We start from the raw sequence: 20,655 nt of genomic DNA, 5'->3' as shown, positions 1-20,655 counted from the left end.
TTTTGATTCCCTTTTACTCGCTGTCTCTTCCTTGTGTTTGCTCGTGTTTTGCTACTTTTAATTCAATGCTCACACACGCGTCAAAGCACATTGCATTACTCACTGGCACTCCCTTTACATTGTCTTTTGTACCTGCACCTTGTCCAGGAGAAAGGGACGCCCACAAAGATTGTGCGCTCTCCAATGGCAGCCCCTTGTTGAGGCGCACCAGTAGGGTCCATTAGCCACTTCAGGCTGCTTGACCCTGGCCTCACTATCAGAGGTGAGCTAAGTCTCCCAGCGCATAAGTGAGATTTACTGCAGTTACACATAGGTCATATAGTACCATACCTAGGGAGTGACCCTTATCTTGATGGTGCCCTGCATAATGCACATAAGGAGGACTCCCATTGCACAACTGCACTTGTGCACACATGTGCCCACCCACGAAAGTCTGATTATGGGTAAAGGTTTGTGCTGCAGTTGTAGCACACTTGGAAATGGAAACCCATGACAACTCCATGTCACTGCAATGGGTTGTTAAAGGGACACTATTTTCAGGCATGTACTACAATGCTGAAGCAGTCCTGCACAGCCACAAGCCATACTACCAGACTGTGGCATGGCTAGTGACCATTCCAGGCACAGTGTGGCAAGGTAGTGCACATTTCCACACCCTGGGATACCTGTGAAAACCTAAACCGTCTTATCTGACGTTAGTGTAACTGTTACCTACTCCATCCAGTGGTTTTGCTGAAGTCAACACTGTCAACAGGAAGTGCCCATCTCTGAAGTGAAGCCACTTGTGCATCTTGCTCCCACAACATGAACATGAAGATGAACTTCCTCCGCCCAAACTCTTCAGACTTCTGCTGCTGTGTGAAGCCCATCCTTCTGGTGGCCATGATCTCAGGCTAAAAGCAAAAGGAACAATTGACGGACGGAACGCTGGACGATGCAAACATTCACCCCCAGTCACAGGGATCTGGGTTTAATCCATCGTTCATGACCGCAGGCTCGGCACCTGTTTGTGTTCGTTGTAGGAATTAAACATGCGATTAGTACTCAACACCTGGGCAGTGGGGTATATATTTGATCTTACTCCCCTAAATGTTGATGGGGGACCCCCTGGCTGGTTGAATCCGTGTTCTCATAGATTCATTGTTTTAGACTCCGATTCGTGTGTGAGCATCAACGTCAATTCACCATCATGCCTGGGGTAGCGGAAGTGACATCACACGCCTTTTGACCTTCAGTTTCTCTCAGCTACACATGCTTACACATACACACGTTCAGACTTACTCTCAGGTAAACATACACTCGTCCACAAGCACGCACTCAACATTAATTTAAAAATATTTGTTTTGCTAGGGAAGCTCATTTTCTAGCTTATTGTACTAGTGGCGGCATTTTATTTTTCCTCTTGCAGTCAGTGTTGGTGCGGGCTGGCAGAGCAGGGGGCGGAGTGGTTTGCACTCACTAAGTGGGCATGACTGCCTGGTCAGCCCTCCTGGCCTGGCCAAACAGTCCTGCGCATTTTGCATGATTCCCACTAGGCGGCATCACACAGCCTGGTGAAGAACATGCACAGACTCTCTGTCCCCGTCTGAGTGCCGAATCACGGCACCCCGACCAAACACATTGCAGTGCTGTGATTGGCTCTGGGCAGCCTGTGTGCCCAGGTGCTTCCTGCTGCCAGCCGGGACTGGAGACAGGAATAAGGAAGATGGAAGAGGACGGAGGAGAGGGGGAGACCGGCCGCTCCAGGTAAGTCATTTTTTTCATTCAAATACCCTCATCCCCCCCCCCCCCCCCCCCCCGCGTCCGGTAGCAGCCGCTACTGAATTGTACTCCACATTAATCACTTTTAGTGTCATAAAAAATGAGAGAAAACATAAAGAGTGGAGCCCCAACCGATGCCCATAAGGATGAACTGCCACTGTGTTCCTGGCACTGATTTCGTCACCTCTACGATCTGGGGTCGCAAAGGCAGTCCCGGGGTCACAAGGGACAAGCCAGGGGTCTCAGCTGCGACCCCTAGTTGACGTCCATGCATATGAGCAGATTTTATTTGACATCACGTTGTGGGCCACAGGTGGGCACATCACATGCTCTTGCGACCTATATACAAAGAACAACAGTGTCGATCGAGGCGGCGGTAACCACAACATACATGCTACTTGCCTGTAGTTCATACATTGAGACAGTGCTATGAGAGGCTGGAAAAACTAACAAGCCTGGAAGCTGCAAACAGATGAAGTGCCGTGTTGCTCTCCATTCTAGACCCTCTTTTGCGCCATTCTGCGTTGCGCTGCGTTGCGCTGCGTTGCGCTGCGCTCTGTGGGTGGTTTGGATGGCATCGCTGCACCTGCACAGCATCATCTCTGTGCTCTGGGCCACTGCAGCGCAGTCTCCCATCCAGTACTCAGACATCAATGCACTGCAGCAGGGGGTAGCTACTGTTTGCATCGGCTGCAAAACTAGCCAAAAACTCTTTGCAATGGCTTTCCAAGCTCACTTGATATTACAATTCCTGTGAGAAATTCACTTACCATGGAACCTCTATTTATCTACTTTTTGTACTTTCTTGTGATATTTTTGCTGCTTTGCCTACATGGCCTCAATCGGTTTTGTTTCACTCCTACCACATAAATACCACAGTTTAGAAGTCCTTTGAACTTATAAATGTTTAGGGGCATATTTACAAGCCCCTTGCGTCACTTTTGTGCCACCGTTGCATCACTTTTTGTGACGCAGCGGCGGCGTAAACAATGCGCCACATTGCGTCCCATTTACAACGTGATGCATCTAGGGAGATGCCTCACCTTGTAAAGCCCTACCCCACATTATACCTGCGTCAGGGATAATGTATGCAGGGTAGGCATTCCCAAGCAGGAAAGCCTTGCGGAAGTGACGCAGTGAAACCTACAAGATTTCACTGCGCCACTTCTAGGACGCCACTGTATCAAAACCTCATGTCTGTTTGGAACAGGCGTAAGGAGTGACGCAGCACAATAAGTATAGACCTGCCCATGAATTGCTGGAGTTGCGTCGGGCTTGTGACACAACTCCAGCAATGCTTGACTTTTGTGCCAACAGATGCGTCAGAATTTCGGACGTATCTGTCAATCCTTGAGCCATGGTGCGCCGTATTGTAAATACGGTGCATCTATGGTGGCACAAAGGTTTCCACGCAGGAGCAGGGCAACTGACGCATCTCTACATATGCATCAGCTTCTTGTAAATCTGCCCCTTAGTTCCCAATTCCTCATTGTTTGATGACCTCAATTATCCCTCACAATTGGTATCTGCCATCCTAGTGTGATTTCCAATATTTGTGAGTGTCCCTTGTTGGTTCCTGGTGAAACCTGGTGAAGGCCCATCAGCTACACACTTCTGGATATTCACCAGCAGTTTTCAAAGACAGAAGTAACTTTGTTACCAAGTAAGAAATGGAAGACAAACACTTCAAACTAATGGAGTATCGAGAGGCCGGGGGTGTGTGGGAGAGAGGGAGAGGGAGTGGGGATTCTAAATAAGGGAAGCATTTTCTCTGATGCGAAAAACAGGTGCATCTGTCTCAATTTTCATGAAACAGAAGGGTAAATATATCATTCTTCACTGGAAACTACATATTTATTTGAGTACTGGTATGTGTATGACTTATGTATCCATCAAGAATTGCTTCCTGTACTTTAGTCTGTAGTTCTGTAAATCCAGTCTAATATTTAAAGATATGATCAAAAGACGCCACAGGCCCAGGTCTTCCAGGGGGTGCAGTGATACCCAGGACGTCTCCTGTCATTGAGGCTTGTGGAAGGGGCTGTTATCTTCCAAGCCACACTCAGGGTTATTTTCAAAAGGAAACGGTGCAGCGCAACACTGCAGCAAATTTTGCAGCACAGCCCTGCATCATTTCAAGAACACGGGGATGCACTGTATTCACAAGAATACGGCGCGCCTGTGTTTTCCCTTGCTCTGAATATAGCTGCCTAGTGCCAACACAGACACCCTTGTGCCATAGTTCAAGGATGCAGAGATGAATTCCTGAAACACGGGAACCCGTCTGTGGTGCAGGGAATTATTGTTTATGTGCAGGAAGGGACACCTTCCTGCACATAAATAATCTTTAAAGGCGATATGCTCTTTCTGCAGCACACATAGAAAGTATTTCTCCTCGTTGCACCAATCTAACGTCTGCTTTTGCATGGCGTTAGTTGTTTGCACTTAAGCAGATTTACACATCCTTGTAAATCTGGGGGAGCGTAAAAAAGAAATGGCTGTTGTAGGAAAGTAGGATCTGCTTCTTATGGTTACCCCCACTTTTTGCTTTTTGCTCCCACTGTTTTGACTAGTCTGGCTGGGATCCTGCTATTCAGGACCCCCGCCTATCTGCTTTCTCCCTTACATTGATAGGAATGTAGCTTGGTACAACTCCAGATTGGATACTGGGGTATCCTTATCAATCCCTAGTATATGGTACACATGTACCCAGGGCATAGGTACCCCAGAGGCCTCCCATGGGCTGAAGCATGTATTATGCCACCCCTGAGAGGCCATGCAAAATGGAACCTCGGTTCTGCTACTGCAGCCTGTGTACGCTGATGCTTGCACCACTTACGAGAGATATAGGTTCACTATATCTATATATATCACTACACTTAAAACCTTATAAGTCACCCCTCTAGCAGGCCTTAACAATCCTGAAGGCATGGTGCTGGGTTTTACATGAGAGGGTGTTCCTGCATGAGCAGGGCCCCTCTGCAGTCTTCGGAGACCATTCTCCCGGGCTGTATGTGATACTGCCAGACATATAGGTAGAGGTACATTATAACCTCGCGGTAAATGCTATCTCGAAAATGACTGCAACAAAGTATGTTGCGTTTGGTATCAAACACATTGGAATCATACCTCCACACGATGTGGGAGGTATGATTCCTCCCCTCAGAACCAAGGTTTTGGGGGTGCCTAAGTCTACCGGTACCAACTTTCTCGAGCCTTACAGCACAAAATGGATGCTGCCAGCCACAGACACACGTCTGCCCTCCTGCTGCTGAGCCAAGCTCACGCAGAGGAAGGTTGGACAATAGGTATCCTGTCACAGGGAGGTGTGACCACCTCCCAGACAGCATTTAATGTATTGGAACTGGGTGGGTGCACGATCTCCGTGCCAGAAAGTCTGCATGAGGGGCACATTTGGTGTCCCTGTGCATTGTCCAGCTCAAACCAGTTCTGGGAGCCATTTGCTTCTGCTCTGGCGTGAAACTGGACAAAGGACATGGGTGTAGCCAACCCTCTGTCCTGTCCCTCCCCTAGGAGGGTCCCTAGAATCTGTCCAAACCTTTCCCGTGGGTATAAAATGGGTTACCTGGCTACAGGACATTAGATTTTACGTGGACAAGATTCTGCAAGAAGATACCACTACACTTTGGCCGTCTAGACACCCTGGACTTTGCTAGACCTCCCTTGGTCTCGACTTCATCTTCCCTTGCCGTCTCCAGTCTCGCCACTGTCCGTGATCCATGCAGGGTCCGCGCTGAACCCTGTGGACCTCCAAGACAACAAGAGAATCTCCCTTGGGGTGAAGAAGTCACTCCTCTGCAAATGCAGTCACCGTATGGATCTGACCAGTTTGCTGCTCCAGAGCGCCTGCAGACTCCGAAGTCTCAAGCAACACAGGAGGTGGGTTACTGAAGGTCTCCTAGATTGAGCTGCCCTCTTACTGAGTTTGAAGCGGATACCCCTTGTGGGGACCGTATACCCTTACTCCTGTGCACCTAGTACATTTGCAGCTGCACATGCTTGTTGTCGTGCAACAATTCCGTGCATTGGGCCATTTATTGCCGTGACCCCAGCACATCTTTTCTGAGAAGGACTCCGGCATCCTTGCACTCTGTGCCCTGCTAGGTGGTACCCTGGGAAACTGCCAGAGGTCCTCTTGAGACTCCTGTGCTTTCGGCCTGTGGGTCCACTTGAGGGTCAACTTTGCTTTCTTTGGGCTCCTCTAGTTGCTCCAGGCCTGCCCTGACTCCCATTGCTGTGGTGAGTCCCCTAGTCTTTGCTGGGCCAGTACGACACCTGATTTGACCATCTACGTTCTTTGCTGCTGCTAAGGCTTGTTGGTGCTCCCGCCGGACACTAGCCCCTCAGCACTCGACATCCTTCGTGGGTCCGCTCGCCTCCGGCTCCTGGTCATTCTAGACGTCTCCAGGTCCTCGCAGCTGAAGAGTCAAAATCACCGTCAACACACCTGAAGCACCCGACATCAGTGGGCATTTGTCTACCGAGCCCCTGGTCACTCCAACGTGACCCAGACTCTGTCCCCTCTGCTTTCAGGTTCTTCTCCTCTAGGATCCATGTTTGGATTCCACCGGACACTTTTCATACTTCCGGCAGCAGCATTACTTGGTCCATAGAATACGACGAAGGTTTCCGACGCCACTTCGTGCCTATGCACCCAGCTTCTCTGGGATAGGTAACGCTGGTAGAAAGGTATCCACGGGCTCTTCAAACTCTTAAGTTCCAAGGGTTGTCTTCGTAATCTGCCTCGAAGGGTCCTTAATTTCTGATTTTCCAACCATGATTTTCCCATTTAATTGTACAGAGCACTCTGCACCCGTCCTCCTTGGGGTCCCTATTCACTCACCTTGGGTGGTTCCTTGGGGTCCCATCAATTCTACACCTCCTAGACTAAGTCTAGTCCCAAGTCGTGGTTCTTATACCTATTATTTATTATATGGTTTGGTCTCCCCCTGGAGCCCACTGTGTATTGTGCTACTTACGCTTGATTCTTTGCAACTGTATTATTGATTTGTGTTCTGTCCTCGTGTAGAGGATACTAGAGAGTGTTATAGATAATAAATGCATATATTTATAACTACTGTGTGGTTTCCCTTTCATTTAAGCAATACTATGAGGTGGCATTCTGGTAAAACAAGGTGCTTAACATTTCTTCAAGACTTAGCTTGAAGGCTGCTCTCCACAGCTACCACTAGGAAAGCTTTCAATAAAGGTTATCTTTGACCTAATTAATATAAGGGTCAATTGGACTGGTACAAGGTGCCCACTTTAATTAGTGGACAGCATATACCAGGCCAACTTCTCACAGGTGTTGCGGTGGAACGCCCACAGCACCACCCATTGCACTCCACTTTGGAGTGGCGTTTCACTCTCTCTAGGTGTGCTGCATTCTGCAGCACACCTAGAAAGAGCAAAACGCCATTATTGATTGTTTATGTGTGGGAATGTGTTCCATCCTGCACATAAACAATCGTCCACGCGGTGAAGGCAACCTTGCAACATGGCGGCAGGGTGCCTGCGCTGTCACTAGTCACCTTTTTTTGCGCCAGCACCAGGGAAAACACAGAGGTGCACCATATTCTTGTGAATACGGAGCTGCCCTGCATTTTCAAAATGTCAGAGCGCAGCACTGCTAAATTTGTGCTCTGACATTTTTTTGTTAATATGTCCCCTAGTTAGTTGTAATGTAGTCAGGACTCTCTCCATCAATAGGGCACGTGCTCACTGGTTACTGTGGCCCAGGTGATCCAGGTGGGCCAAAGGAAAAGTCCCTGCAGATGCCAGTAGACCACCCATGCTCAGCCGGCCAAAACAAAGGAGTGAACATCACCCCTTCCCCTGGGGTGGAGGAGGTGAGAGATACCACAGTCAGTGCTGCTGCATCTGGTGTAATACCCAGGGGCAGTGATGTGAGTTAGCAAAACCAGGTGATTGGTTTGGTTGTTTCTGAAGGAGGGCTCATGAGACAGTCCAATACCTTCAGTCAGTCACGGCCGGTGTCAGAGCAAAGTGGCAGGGGGAGGAGGAGGACTGTTAGACATGGTACCATTGGCGTGTCTCTCTTCCATTTTTTACTGATTGCTTCCTCTGTTTTTTATATGTTTTGCTGGTTTAGATGCTTTGGGCACTGTGCCACTGCTATACAGTGCCACAGTGCAAGTGCTCCCTATGTTAAATTGATGTATTGAGTAGTGACTCCATGATTGGCTAATTTGATTTACTTGTCAGACCTTAGTATAGTGCACCATGTGTGCCCATGGCCTGTAAATCAAATGCTGCTGGTGGGCTTACAACACTGATTGTGCCACGCATAGAAGCAGTCTGTAAAGTGTGTCTCAGGTCTGCCATTGCAGAGCCTGTGTGCAGTCTAGTACTGCCATGTTGACTTGGTAAGTGCACCCACTTACCAGTCCCTAAACCTTCCCTTTTCTACTTATCAGACACCCCTAATGTAGGCCCAAGGGCAGGGTGCATTGTATGTAAAATGTAGGGCATGCCCTGATGTGTGTGGTATGTCCTGATAGTGAATTACAGCCATTTTCGTTTTTCACTATTGTACGGCTACCTGTTCCCATGGGCCAGAATGGGCAGTTTGATTATAACATCTTATAATCCTATCTGACCCAAGCAACATGGTAGGAATTCGAGTTTAGTATGCCTGAACTCAGAATGATAAAATACATCTTTTAGTGAAGTTGGTTTTAACATTCTGTGTTTGAAAATACCACTTTTAGAAAGTAGGTATTTTCTTACCTAACCATCCAGCCTGCCTCTGCTAGCTTGTGTATGTCTGGTTTGTGAGTGATAGGGTCTGGGGAGACTCCAGGAGACAGGGGGAGTCAGCACAGGGCTGAATAGACCTATCTGCATGTAGAGTGGTAGGAGGAGTAGCACCTGGGTCTGAATAGGGCTGTGCCTGCCTTCCACAATGCTGGCTCCACCTCCTGTGGTGTGTCTGAGGGCCCTGGCCCACACTGACAAAGGGAGAAGGTGTACACTGGCAGAATGCACCTAGAACTGGTTTGAACTAGGTACAGGACCCTCTGCCTTCAGAGGACAAAGGATTCTGCAGTATAAATATTGGGGCCCAGACCCCAGGACTTTAGATCACTTCTGGAACAACAAGACAAACCTTTGCCAAGGAGAAGAACCAAGGAAGCTGCAGGAGTTTGGACAGCCCCTTGCCAGTGTGCTGTGTTGCTGGGTTGGCCTGCAGTGCTGTCTTCATTGCCAAGGAAAGGAGAAGGAACTTTTAAAGAACTTTCATCATCTTGCAGAATATTTCTCCAAGGGCTTGAACTTGTGCTTTCCTCCTCCTGAAGGCTCAGGTACAACAGACTTCACCACCAGCTTCCCTCACTGGGAATTCTGTCTGCAGAAGCCTGCGTGACGCTGGGAGCTGGAAGCGCGACTCAACGAGAAGAAGCGTGTCGCAGACACAGCTGTTGCCGTCGCATCGCCGGAGAAGTGTGTCGATGCAGCAGAAGTCGCAACCGCATCACCAGAGTAGTGTGCCTTTGTCGCAGCTGTTTACCGACGCATCACCAGAGAAGCGTGTCACCGCCACGAGGGTCGCTGTCGCATCACCGGAAATGCGTGTTGCAGGGCCTGTCATGGATACAAAGTTACAGAGTTCGCCGCATGGCCGCCTGGCGTGCACGCATTGTCTTCACGTCATCGCATCAGGGGCGCCATCTTATCGCATCGCACCGGATTGTCGTATCACATCGAGGCGCCATCTTTCCGCATCATAACCGGAACGCAGTACGAGAATCAACGTAACACCTCCTCTCCGGTAAGGAACAAGACGCATCCCCTACTCTGCGCAAGCATTGAGGAGCGATGCATTGCCTCCCCTGAAGCAAGGAACCAACGCATCACCCTCTCTGCGAACCTTTTGTTTGTTTTGAGTTACGCACCCAGGTACTTTTGTGAGAAACGTGTCGTAATTATCATCAACTTGAACTAAGTTACTTCTACCATCTTTAAGTCTATTTTGAGTACAGTATTGTGGATTTTTGTTGTTTGTGGTCTTGTGTTAAGTCTATATAAAGAATACATATTTTTTATAAAAACCAGTGTGGTGTCCATCTATAGTGTTTTCACTGTATTACTGTATGTGTTCACAAATGCTTAACACACTGCCTCTGAGATAAGCCTGTCTGCTCGTACCAAGCTACCAAGGGGGTGAGCAGGGGTAATCCAATTACCCTGATTTAGAAGCAAGGCTCCCTATTTGGTCAAAGGTGCCTACCTCTGCCAACTAGAGACCCCAATTCTAACAGGGACAAAACAAAAAGTTTTTTTTTTTTTTACCTCAATCCCACTGCATCACCGCTCTTCTGGCTGCACTGCAGGCACAGACTCCCAGATTACCCTGCAGCCAATCCTGTCCCTGCTCTCACCGCATGAGAGCATCTTCATCATTGGCCTGAGCGTCCTCAGTTTGTGCTCCCGGGAGACTAGGAGCCTGTGCCTGCTCTCTTCAACCCAGTAACGGAGCTCGTATTGGAGAGAGCTTCAGTGAGGTTTGGCTGGCCGTTTAAGGCTGACCAAACCGTCATGCGCACTGAGAACAGTGCACCTACCCCCACCCCTCGTGCCTGTCAATCCCATGCTCCCCCTTCCAACCCCCCAGACTCCATGGCATGAAGAAAAATGAAACGATATAAAACTTGCTTTATTATCATTTTATTTTTCAAGTTTTGCAGCTGCCGCAGCTGCTGCCAGGGGGGCGCGACTCTCTTCCACCATAGCAGAGGAGCCACTGCTGCCTTCAGTGTGTGCCAAGCAGGCCCGACCCTCTCCATGGGTGTGCGGGGTTCAGTCGCTCCAGGGACACTTTGAAAACTGTGGCACAGCCGTGTATTTATCTGCGCAATGTCACTATAACTGACTACAATACAGTAGGAATATGCCAGGGTATGCCAGGGGTGCACCTCGCGAAGATAGAGATGTCCCAAAATATCTAGCACCTGGTTGAAGATGATAGGGGTCACTGATGGAGTCAGGGGTGTGACAGGGACTGGAATGTGACAAGGATGGGGCGGGTGACAGGGACTGGAACTGACAGGGATGGGGAGGGTGACAGGGACTAGAACTGACAGGGATGAGGAGGGTGACAGGGACTGGAACTGTGACAGGGAGATTGACAGGGGCTGGAACTGGGACAGGGTTGGGGCGGGTGACAGGGACTAGAACTGACAGGGATGAGGAGGGTTACAGGGACTGGAATGTGACAGGGATGGGGAGGGTGACAGGGACTGGAACTGACAGGGATGAGGAGGGTTACAGGGACTGGAATGTGACAGGGATGGGGAGGGTGACAGGGACTAGAACTGACAGGGATGAGGAGGGTGACAGGGACTGGAACTGTGACAGGGATGGGGAGGGTGACTGGGACTGGAACTGACAGGGATGGGGAGGTTGACTGGGACTGGAACTGTGACAGGAAGATTGACAGGGGCTGGAACTGTGACAGGGGTGGGGCGGGTGACAGGGACTAGAACTGACAGGGATGAGGAGGGTGACAGGGACTGGAACTGTGACAGGGATGGGCGGGAGACAAGGACTTGACCTGTGACAGGGATGGGGAGGGTAACAAGGGACAGGAACTGTGACAGGGATGGACTGGTGACAGGGGCTGGAACTGTGACAGGCATGGGGAGTGTGACATGGACTGAAACTGTGCCAGGGAGTGGAACTGTGACAGAGAAGGAGAGGGTGACATGGACTGGAATTGTGAGATGGAGTGGAACTGTGACAGGAACTGGAACTGGAACTGTGACAGGGATGGGAAGGTGACAGGGAGCGGAACTGTGACAGGGATGGGCGGGTGACAGGGAGCTGGACGGTGACAGGTACTGGAACTGCGACAGGGATTGAGCGGGTGAGATAGCGAGTGGAACTAAGGCAGGGATGGGGTCGGTGAGAGGGACTGGAAGTGGGACAGGGATGAGGCGGGTGATAGGTAGGAGTAGGACTGAGACTGGAGGTGTGGCAGCGATGGGGACAGTGAAAGGGATGAGGAGGATGGAGTGATGGAGTGATGGGAAGGCTGCTAGGAAATGGGAGTACGACTGACAGGGAGAGTGTCATAGATTTGTATCTTGACAGTGAAGTGGAGGGTGGCAGGAATGTGACTGTGTTTGGTGACAGGTGGTGATGGGATGTGTAGTGTGATAGGGAGCGAGAGTGTAACAGAGATGAGAAGACAACAGGGATGAGAAGGGTAGCAGGGACCAGGTGTGGCAGGGAAATTGACAGTAAAGTGCCCATGGGATGCATGTGGAGTGTGGCTGGCGTTGGGGGCAGTGACAGGGACTGGTGAAGTGATAGGGTTTGGAAGCGGTCCAGTGCCATCACTCTCCTCTGCCATATGTTAACCCTGAGGGCTCCCTCCACTGACAGAAGGCCAGTCCTGAGACTGCCACAACCCCTCCAATGATCATCACCAGGCCCTCATTCCAGAGGTCCTCGCTCGACCCAGTAAGTCACTTCCCACCACACCCCACATCAGAAGCTACCCGCCTGACCCATGCCACTGCCCCACCTCAGATGACTGCCACCCACCGTCACCTCTGTCCCACCTCATTCTCCACTTGCCTGCTTCCTACACCCCTGTCCTTAACTTAGCCATGTCTCACATTCCTACATGCCCCCGCATACATCTCTACCGCACTCATTACCACCCGTGTAGCTGCCACACCCTTGCCTACACTCCAGACACTACCCATTTGCCCCACACCTCTCTCCACTCCTTATTCACCAGTCACCTGCCCCCTACAACCCCAAGCACACATTAGTCACTAGGCCAAAATCTCACTACCAATCTATTTCGAACCCCTGCCCCTCGTCCTCCTGTCCCCACCAGCCTGACAGCTACAACCCTACCTCAGTCACAGTCCACCTGCCCCACCTCACTGCTCACCTGTGCAACATATACACTGCTCCTCATGTCACTAACCACCATACCGCTGCAGGTGTCCCCACCTTGGTCACTACTCAGCAGTCCCAGCACCCTGTCCCTACACTTCCACCCCTGCATAGGCTACAGTATATGTGCACAATATACAGCTGGCGAAAGCAAAGTGAAAGAATCTGCTCCAGCCCTGCTGGCTCCTGCACGTGATACGCTCCTCTTCATGATTGTACCACCTAGCCCAGTCCTTAATTTGAGCCGGTGGTTTCCTGTGCTCGACAGGGGCACTTAATTGCAGTGGCGCTGTCTAGCTAATTTAGAGGTGGCCACAACAACAGGTGATTATTAATTCGATATACATTTAAAATGACTATTACCTGCCATCCAAGCCATTCTTATAGTTGGGGTACCTAGAATAGACTGAATTGTCACACTTACACTAGTGTGATGGATAGTAGTTGTGTGGTTACTATCACTGGCAGCGCTGCCAGAGACAATGTGTGGTGCAACCTATAGTGGCCTCCTGACGAGAGCCCAGGCACTTATTTGTTTTTTACAAATTAAGCACTGACCCTAGCTCCTGGGGATACAGACACATTTCCCTTTACCCTCCTATCACACTCGCCCAGCTGTCATCCCTTCCTCCCCTCCCAAGGCCCTCAGCTCTGCGGACATTCAAGATAGACTCCACGTGCACCGCAGTCTAACCTGGCGTGAGCATGTTATACCACAATCTATATCATACACAAGCATTTGCAATGCAATAGGTCTCGCATTCAGTCAAGTTTGAGATACTGACATTGTAAATGACAATGCCTTTTATTTATGTTTTGGGATTTAAAACATAAATAAAAGGCATTGCCATTTACAATACTAATAGCTTAAACTCTCGCAAATGCGAGACCTATTGTATTGCAATAAAGGGCCTTCTCGACCGCTTGTTAGATTGTAAATATCGGAGGATGAGACCGGCCTGCAACGTCTTCAAAGGAGTAATCATAAATAGTGCAGTGAAGAAGATGTGTAAGTGTTGTAAATTACACAGACACAAAGTGTGCAGTGAGAGTTACATATGATCCGGGCTATAAACACTAACAAAGCTCTCCAACAGCTTTTGCTCTGTCCACTGTCACGGCTCAGGAGGAAGAGCGGCGGGGGGGGCTATTTCCTGCAGTCTCCGTGATTTGAGTTTTCATTGTGGCATTGCGTAATGTCATTGCTTTCTTTGGCCTAATAAAAACACTCCAGCTATAGTAGGGCCCTGGCTTCACCTCCTGGTGCAGGTCGGGCTGTGCTTTATGGCAGGCATGGAGGGAGGGAGGGAGGGAGGGAGGGATGGGTTTGGCTGCAGCTCCAGCCTCGCACAGTGCCCCTGCTACTACTAGTGAACGAGAGGCACTGAGATGGTGGTATTGGTATTGGTGGTTGAGGTATTGGTATTGGAGGTGGTGGTATTGGTGGTATTGGTAATGGTATTGGTGGTGGTGGTATTGGTATTGGTATTGCTGGTGCTGGTTTTGGTGCTATTGGTGGTTACATTGGTGGTATTGCTGGTGGTGGTATTGATGGTGGTTTTGGTATTGGTGGTGGTAATGGTATTGGTGGTGGTTGTGATACTAGTATTGGTGGTGGTGGTATTGCTGGTATTGGAGTTATTAGTGGTGGTGGTATTGGTGGTGGTATTTGTGGTGGTATTGGTATTGGTGATGGTGGTATTGCTGGTATTGGAGTTATTAGTGGTGGTGGTATTGGTGGTGGTATTTGTGGTGGTATTGGTGCTAGTGGTTGTATTGGTGGTGGTATTGGTGGTGGTGGTGGTATTGGTGGCAGTGGTATTGGAATTGGTATTGGTGGTGGTATTGGTATTGGTGGTGGTATTGGTGGTGGTGGCAGTATTGGTGTTGGTGGCATTGGTGGTGGTATTGATGGTGGTGCTGGTATTGGTGGTGGTGGAGGTATTGGTGGTATTGGTGGTGGTATTTGTGGTGGTATTGGTGCTAGTGGTTGTATTGGTGGTGGTATTGGTGGTGGTGGTGGTGGTATTGGTGGCAGTGGTATTGGAATTGGTATTGGTGGTGGTATTGGTATTGGTGGTGGTATTGGTGGTGGTGGCAGTATTGGTGTTGGTGGCATTGGTGGTGGTATTGCTGGTGGTGGTATTGGTGGTGGTGGCAGTATTGGTGTTGGTGGCATTGGTGGTGGTATTGCTGGTGGTGGTATTGCTGGTGGTGGTGGTGGTATTGCTGGTGGTGGTATTGGTGGTGGTTGTGGTATTGGTATTGGTTGTATTGGTGGTGGTATTGGTGGTGGTGGTATTGGGGGTGGTATTGGTATTGGTGGTGGTATTGGTGGTGGTGGTAGTGGTGGTATTGGTGGTGGTGGTATTGGTGATGGTGGTGGTATTGGTGGTATTTCTGGTGGTGGTGGTATTGGTATTGGTGGTATTGGTGGTGGTGGTGGTGGTGTTGTGTAGTTCTTATAAAAAGTATACAGGATCTGCTTGTTTAGACAACATACACTGTAGGATTGGTGTCAGACAAACTCTGATCACCCCCGCCGGGTATGTTGACCTTTTGTACCAACTAGCTCACAGTGCCACGAGAATCTCCTCTTACCAAGGAGAGAATAGTTCCTGGCAACCATCGAACATGACAACCCTGATCCCTCACGACCATGAAAACAATATACTACCTTTCGCTCAGTCACTCGTGCTTACTTAGTCTGTCTCAGAGAAATACACAGAATAAACAGGCTGGGCATTTTCAATGAGAATTTATTGAACAGTTGTTATTCTGGTGTAAAATAGATGAGCTGCAACAACCTTGAGGCAATATATAATATAAAAATAATGTGGAGAGGAGTTGGCCTAATGGCTAGGGAGGTCGACCTCAAATCTGGGGAACTGGGTTTGAGTCTTGGCAATGACGCTGAACATCCTGTGATTCTGGGCAAATCACTTAATCTCCCCGTGCCTCACCAAAATGAATGTGCCCTCATGTAATGCAACTGGTGCTATGTAAAGGGCTCTGATACCCGATACGGGTCAAGTTCGCGCTATATGAAACTCTGTAAAATAAAAAAGTAAACAATAAAAATAAATGATTAGCAGTACTATAAAGGTAAATGGATGGTATACCATCTTACAATAATCATGAATACATCCGAGTATATAAAACACATGATAAAAAGATGCATATTCCTACAATGCTTCCCTAACTAGATGTACCTAAGTGTACCTAGCATGGAGGTAAGTGTTAAGCCAAGAATCCCTCTAGGGTTTAGTCAACCCCATTACCTGAAGTGAGAGACTGTGGGACCCCGTCCTGGTCTCGAGTTGGACACCCCGCATGGGATGTTTTAGACCACTGCGAGCTGGAGTGTCTGCATGCAGGAACCTCAGCGTCTCTTATCAGTGTGTCGGCCGGGAAGTCTCGGTCTCCACTGTCTTATCTTAGCAAGATGTGATGTATATATCCCCAGAGGTCTCCTCAGAGGTCCTACCTTGCTGTGTTACTTTGTCGGCCTAAGGATGACGTTGGACATTAACTTGGTACTTAGATTTTATACAGGAGATGGTAGTCCTGCAGTGCTTTCAAGAATCCTCATGCATAATGGGTGAGATTTCAAACAAGGGAAAACCCGCATTCTGAATGCAGTGTAGTATCTAGGTAAAAGGTCAGTTCCTGTAAACTGTGACAAGTGTAATGTAGGGAGAATATAGGTGAAGGATGGTATTGGTGGTATTGGTAGTGGTGGTGATGTTGGAATTGGTGGTGGTGGTGGTATTGGTGGTATTGGTGATAGTTTTGGTGGTGGTATTGGCGGTGGTGGTGTTAGTGGTATTGGTGGTGGTGGTGGTATTGCTGGTGGTGGTATTGGTATTGGTGGTGGTGGTATTGGTGGTGTAGTGGTATTGGTGGTGGTGGTCTTGGTGGAATTGGTGATGGTGTTGTTAATAAAACAGGCTTTTGAAAACAACCCGTCAGGTGGCTTTAGTACAGATGACAGATAACATAAGTCTCTATAACAACATAACATGTAACACAGATGTGCTGTTGTCAGCTTCAGCCCATTAGCACACGATTATGTGCTACCTGGAATTCACATGACTTCATTAGCTATTCATTTCTAAATCCAATTCATGAAGGGGGGAGGGGTTGGAACAGACACGAGATAATGCCGGATTAAAGTGATTGAAAGAGGGCACCCGTGTTACGGGGGCGGCTGTGCTGCTTAAAAAGAACACAAGGGCGGCCATGCTGCTTAAAAAAATCACAAGCGGTTTCAGCTGAAGCAGCGCATGTCCGGCCTGCAGTAAGAGAAACTCAATAAAGTAAATAGTGCTTACAGACTAAAGAACAGGTCCCGTGTAACAACTGAAGTAAAAGGGCCAGTCGCCATGGGAGGATACAAATTTAGACAGGGCTTCACTAAGGAGGGACTAGTAACACGCATATTAACGAATCCCAAGGCAGCATTTACGAAAGACAATGACACAAGCCAATGAAAAATATGGGAGTAGAGTGGGCGCGGCTTCTCTCTCATACTATACTACAGCAGTCTCGCAGAGCCAGCAGCGCTTGCGCGCTGCTGCTAGGCTCGGCCATAATGAGACGTTGTGAGTCTCTTTTGTTCCCTTGCAGTAGCAGCAGAGTCACTATATCTGCTGCACTCTAGACTCTGCCTCTGCCAACTGGCCTACCCACTTCCAGGTCATGACCCTGCCCTGGTCCGGCACAATCCAAGGACACAAACGCAACGCATTGCACTACATTAATATTAAAATGCAAGAAACTCATGCAACATTGAAGTAACCAGTGCGAAGGCTGGGGAATGGGAGGGAGGGGCGCAACAAGAAACAAGCACCAAGCCCATAGTTGCCAACATTTGAAAAATAATCCAGAGACAGTTTGCAGTTCATCTATCAATTACTTGCTTGAAAATTTACCACACCCGCTGCCTCAAAGCTCCGCCCACTCCACCCAAGCCACATAATTAGCATAATTTAACATTCACTTTTGGCTCTTGTGATAACAGGATTAAGAAAAATATAGCAAGATGTGGATAACATTTCAAAACAAATACAGGAGTGCCATCTGCTGGACGACTGATGAAAATACTCCTCCAGAGGTTTTGGGTACACATAGGACAGATATCACGCATTATTTTAGCGTATTAAAGTGAGCTCCCTGTAGATCGTGCAAAGTTAAGTGAATTGCCGATTATGTGCCAACATAGGCATGCCGGGACTGCCCCGGCATAGTGAATGACCCAGGACAGTCTCTAACTTGCCGGGACTGTCCCAGCAAAATCGGGGCCGTTATCAGCTAGGCACCGTTGCGCCCCTATCATAGCCGCCGCTGGCGTTGCCTGCGGCCATAGGGGCATATTAACAAGTCAGGCGATAAAATTATCGCCACTTTAGCGGCAGAAAACTGCCGCTAAAACGGCGATAATGGGCTTGATAATATGCTCAATGGAATTCCAATTGAAGGCCATGTTAGACGTCCTTCACATTTAACATGGGCTTCAATTGGAATTCCATAGAGCATATTATCAAGCCCATTAGCGCCGCTGTACCGGCAGTTTTCTGCCGCTAAAGCGGCGATAATTTTATCGCCTGGCTTGTTATATGCCCCATATTGCGATAGCAGCCACGATTCATGCTTTCCAACACATTGCTTTGGAAAATGACTGATTTTGTCCTTTTACTTAAGATTATTGAGATGTTCTTTATGTTGAGATTTTTCCATTGTGAAGACTGCTTTTTTACCACCAAACAGGGAAGGAGTGTTGAGGGTGAGCTCAGGGGCGTAGCTTGGTCGGTGAGACTGGGGTGAGCTTCAGATACATTATATGAGAAGCAAAGCAGGAAGGGGGCCTTGAGGAGCAGAAGGGAGGGAGAGGAGTGTGGAATATGAGGGCTACTTACCTCAATATTTGATCAAATAAGAACTTTAAAACAGAGACATGAGTGTGTGTGTTTATCTGCATGTGTATATAAAAATACCAAGTGAAATCCGACAAACACCTCACCATACCAGACTTAAAGCACATGTACACAACTATTTACTACAGAATACATTTATTAGGGGGGTGTAACACCCCAAATAGCCCCCATGAAGCTAACCCCTGGGTGAGCAGGTGATTCCCTCACATCAGAAAGAACATTTTCTTACATACTTGCCTCCCACTTAGGACCCTCACAAAGGCCTGGAGGTAGACATGGGTGCAGACACTGAGGTAAACATGGGTGCAGACTCAGGCCCTGAAGTGGACATGGGTGCAGACTCAGGCCCTGAAGTGGACATGGGTGCAGACTCAGGCCCTGAAGTGGACATGGGTGCAGACTCAGGCCCTGAGGTAGACATGGGTGCAGACTCAGGCCCTGAGGTAGACATGGGTGCAGACTCAGGCCCTGAGGTAAACATGGGTGCAGACTCAGGCCCTGAAGAAAACATGGGTGCAGACTCAGACCCTTAGGTAGACATGGGTGCAGACTCAGGTCCTGAGATAGACATGGGTGTAGACTCAGGCCCTGAGGTAAACATGGGTGCGGACTCAGACCCTGAGGTAGACATGTGTGCAGACCGCTAGGTAGACATGGATGCAGACCCCTAGGCAGACATGGGTGCAGACCCCGAGGTAGACATGGGTGCAGACCCTTAGGTAGCCATGGGTGCTGACACTGAGGTAAACATTGGTGCAGACTCAGATCCTGAGGTACACATGGGTGCAGACCCCTAGGTAGACATGGGTGCAGAACCTGAGGTAGTCTTGGGTGCAGACCCTGAGGTTGACATGGGTGGATACCCTGAGGTTGACATGGGTGGAGACCCTGCGGCAGACATGAGTGCAGACCCTGCGGCAGACATGGGTGCAGACCCTGCGGCAGACATGGGTGCAGACCCTGCGGCAGACATGGGTGCAGACCCTGCGGCAGACATGGGTGCAGACCCTGCGGCAGACATGGGTGCAGACCCTGCGGCAGACATGGGTGCAGACCCTGCGGCAGACATGGGTGCAGACCCTGAGGTTGACATTGGTTGCGACCCTGAGGTTGACATTGGTTGCGACCCTGAGGTAGACATGGGTGGAGACCCTGAGGTAGACATGGGTGGAGACCCTGAGGTTGACATTGGTTGCGACCCTGAGGTAGACATGGGTGCAGACCCTGAGGCTAACATGGGTGCAGACCCTGAGGTTGACATGGGTGGCGACCCTGAGGTAGACATGGCTGCAGACCCTGAGGTTAACTTGGGTGCACGCCCTGAGGCAGACGTGGGAACACCCCGAGATAGACATAAATACGTACCCCGAGGTAGATGTGGGTGCCAAGAGATATCCATGTAACCAGTGGTTTTACTTTAAACTCAAACTTCAAGCTCCAATATATGCCTCTTACCAATTTCCATTTTATTTTCCTTGCAGCTCACAGTAAAGCTCTGGAGAAGAATTAATATTTGTTTTTTTTTATTCCAGGGACTGATGGTTGCCATTCTTTACTGTTTCATCAACAATGAGGTAAGATCCCGTGTGTACAAAGGTTCACAGCAACTTCACGTTGGGATGTAAAGTCAGTAGTTCTTAGCAGCACTGTATTTTATTGCATTGGTATTTGTGTAGCCCTTCCCAACTCCTTGTAGGGTCCCTTTCAGAGTGGTTAAGTAGCTACTCTCTTTCTGTAATTTGTGTTTCGCTTCGTACCCACTGATGAAGCTGTGAGGCGCTGCGGTTTGCATTGCCTTCCTGTATGCCTGAGTGCTTGCTTGAAAGGGTGATGGTTGTGGTGTGGCCTGGGTGGAACATACTGATGCATAAGTTGCATGAGGTTTAAGGGTGTGGAATAAGCAGGATAATATGAAATGTTGTGGAGCATCAGCCTGGAGTGGTACACAGATTGAGACTAGGCACAGATGCCATGCAGGTGTCTATCATCTTTATGAGCAAAGCTG

General features: G+C 49.1%; 1 protein-coding gene across 1 annotated transcript in view; it reads left to right on the top strand.

Moving 5' to 3' along the window:
* GLP1R (glucagon like peptide 1 receptor) overlaps positions 1-20,655 on the top strand; it is a 1,134,570-nt gene that overhangs the window by 1,080,578 nt on the left and 33,337 nt on the right. Inside the window, exon 12 of the mRNA XM_085609494.1 lies at positions 20,183-20,224. Coding sequence (XP_085465620.1) covers positions 20,183-20,224 — 42 coding nt within the window. The remainder of the gene's footprint in view (positions 1-20,182; positions 20,225-20,655) is intronic.

This window comes from Triturus cristatus, chromosome 6, assembly GCF_964204655.1.
Source record: "Triturus cristatus chromosome 6, aTriCri1.1, whole genome shotgun sequence".
Lineage (NCBI taxonomy): Eukaryota > Metazoa > Chordata > Amphibia > Caudata > Salamandridae > Triturus > Triturus cristatus.
Note: the sequence above shows the minus strand (reverse complement) of the source record. Positions and strands in the feature narration are given on the sequence as shown.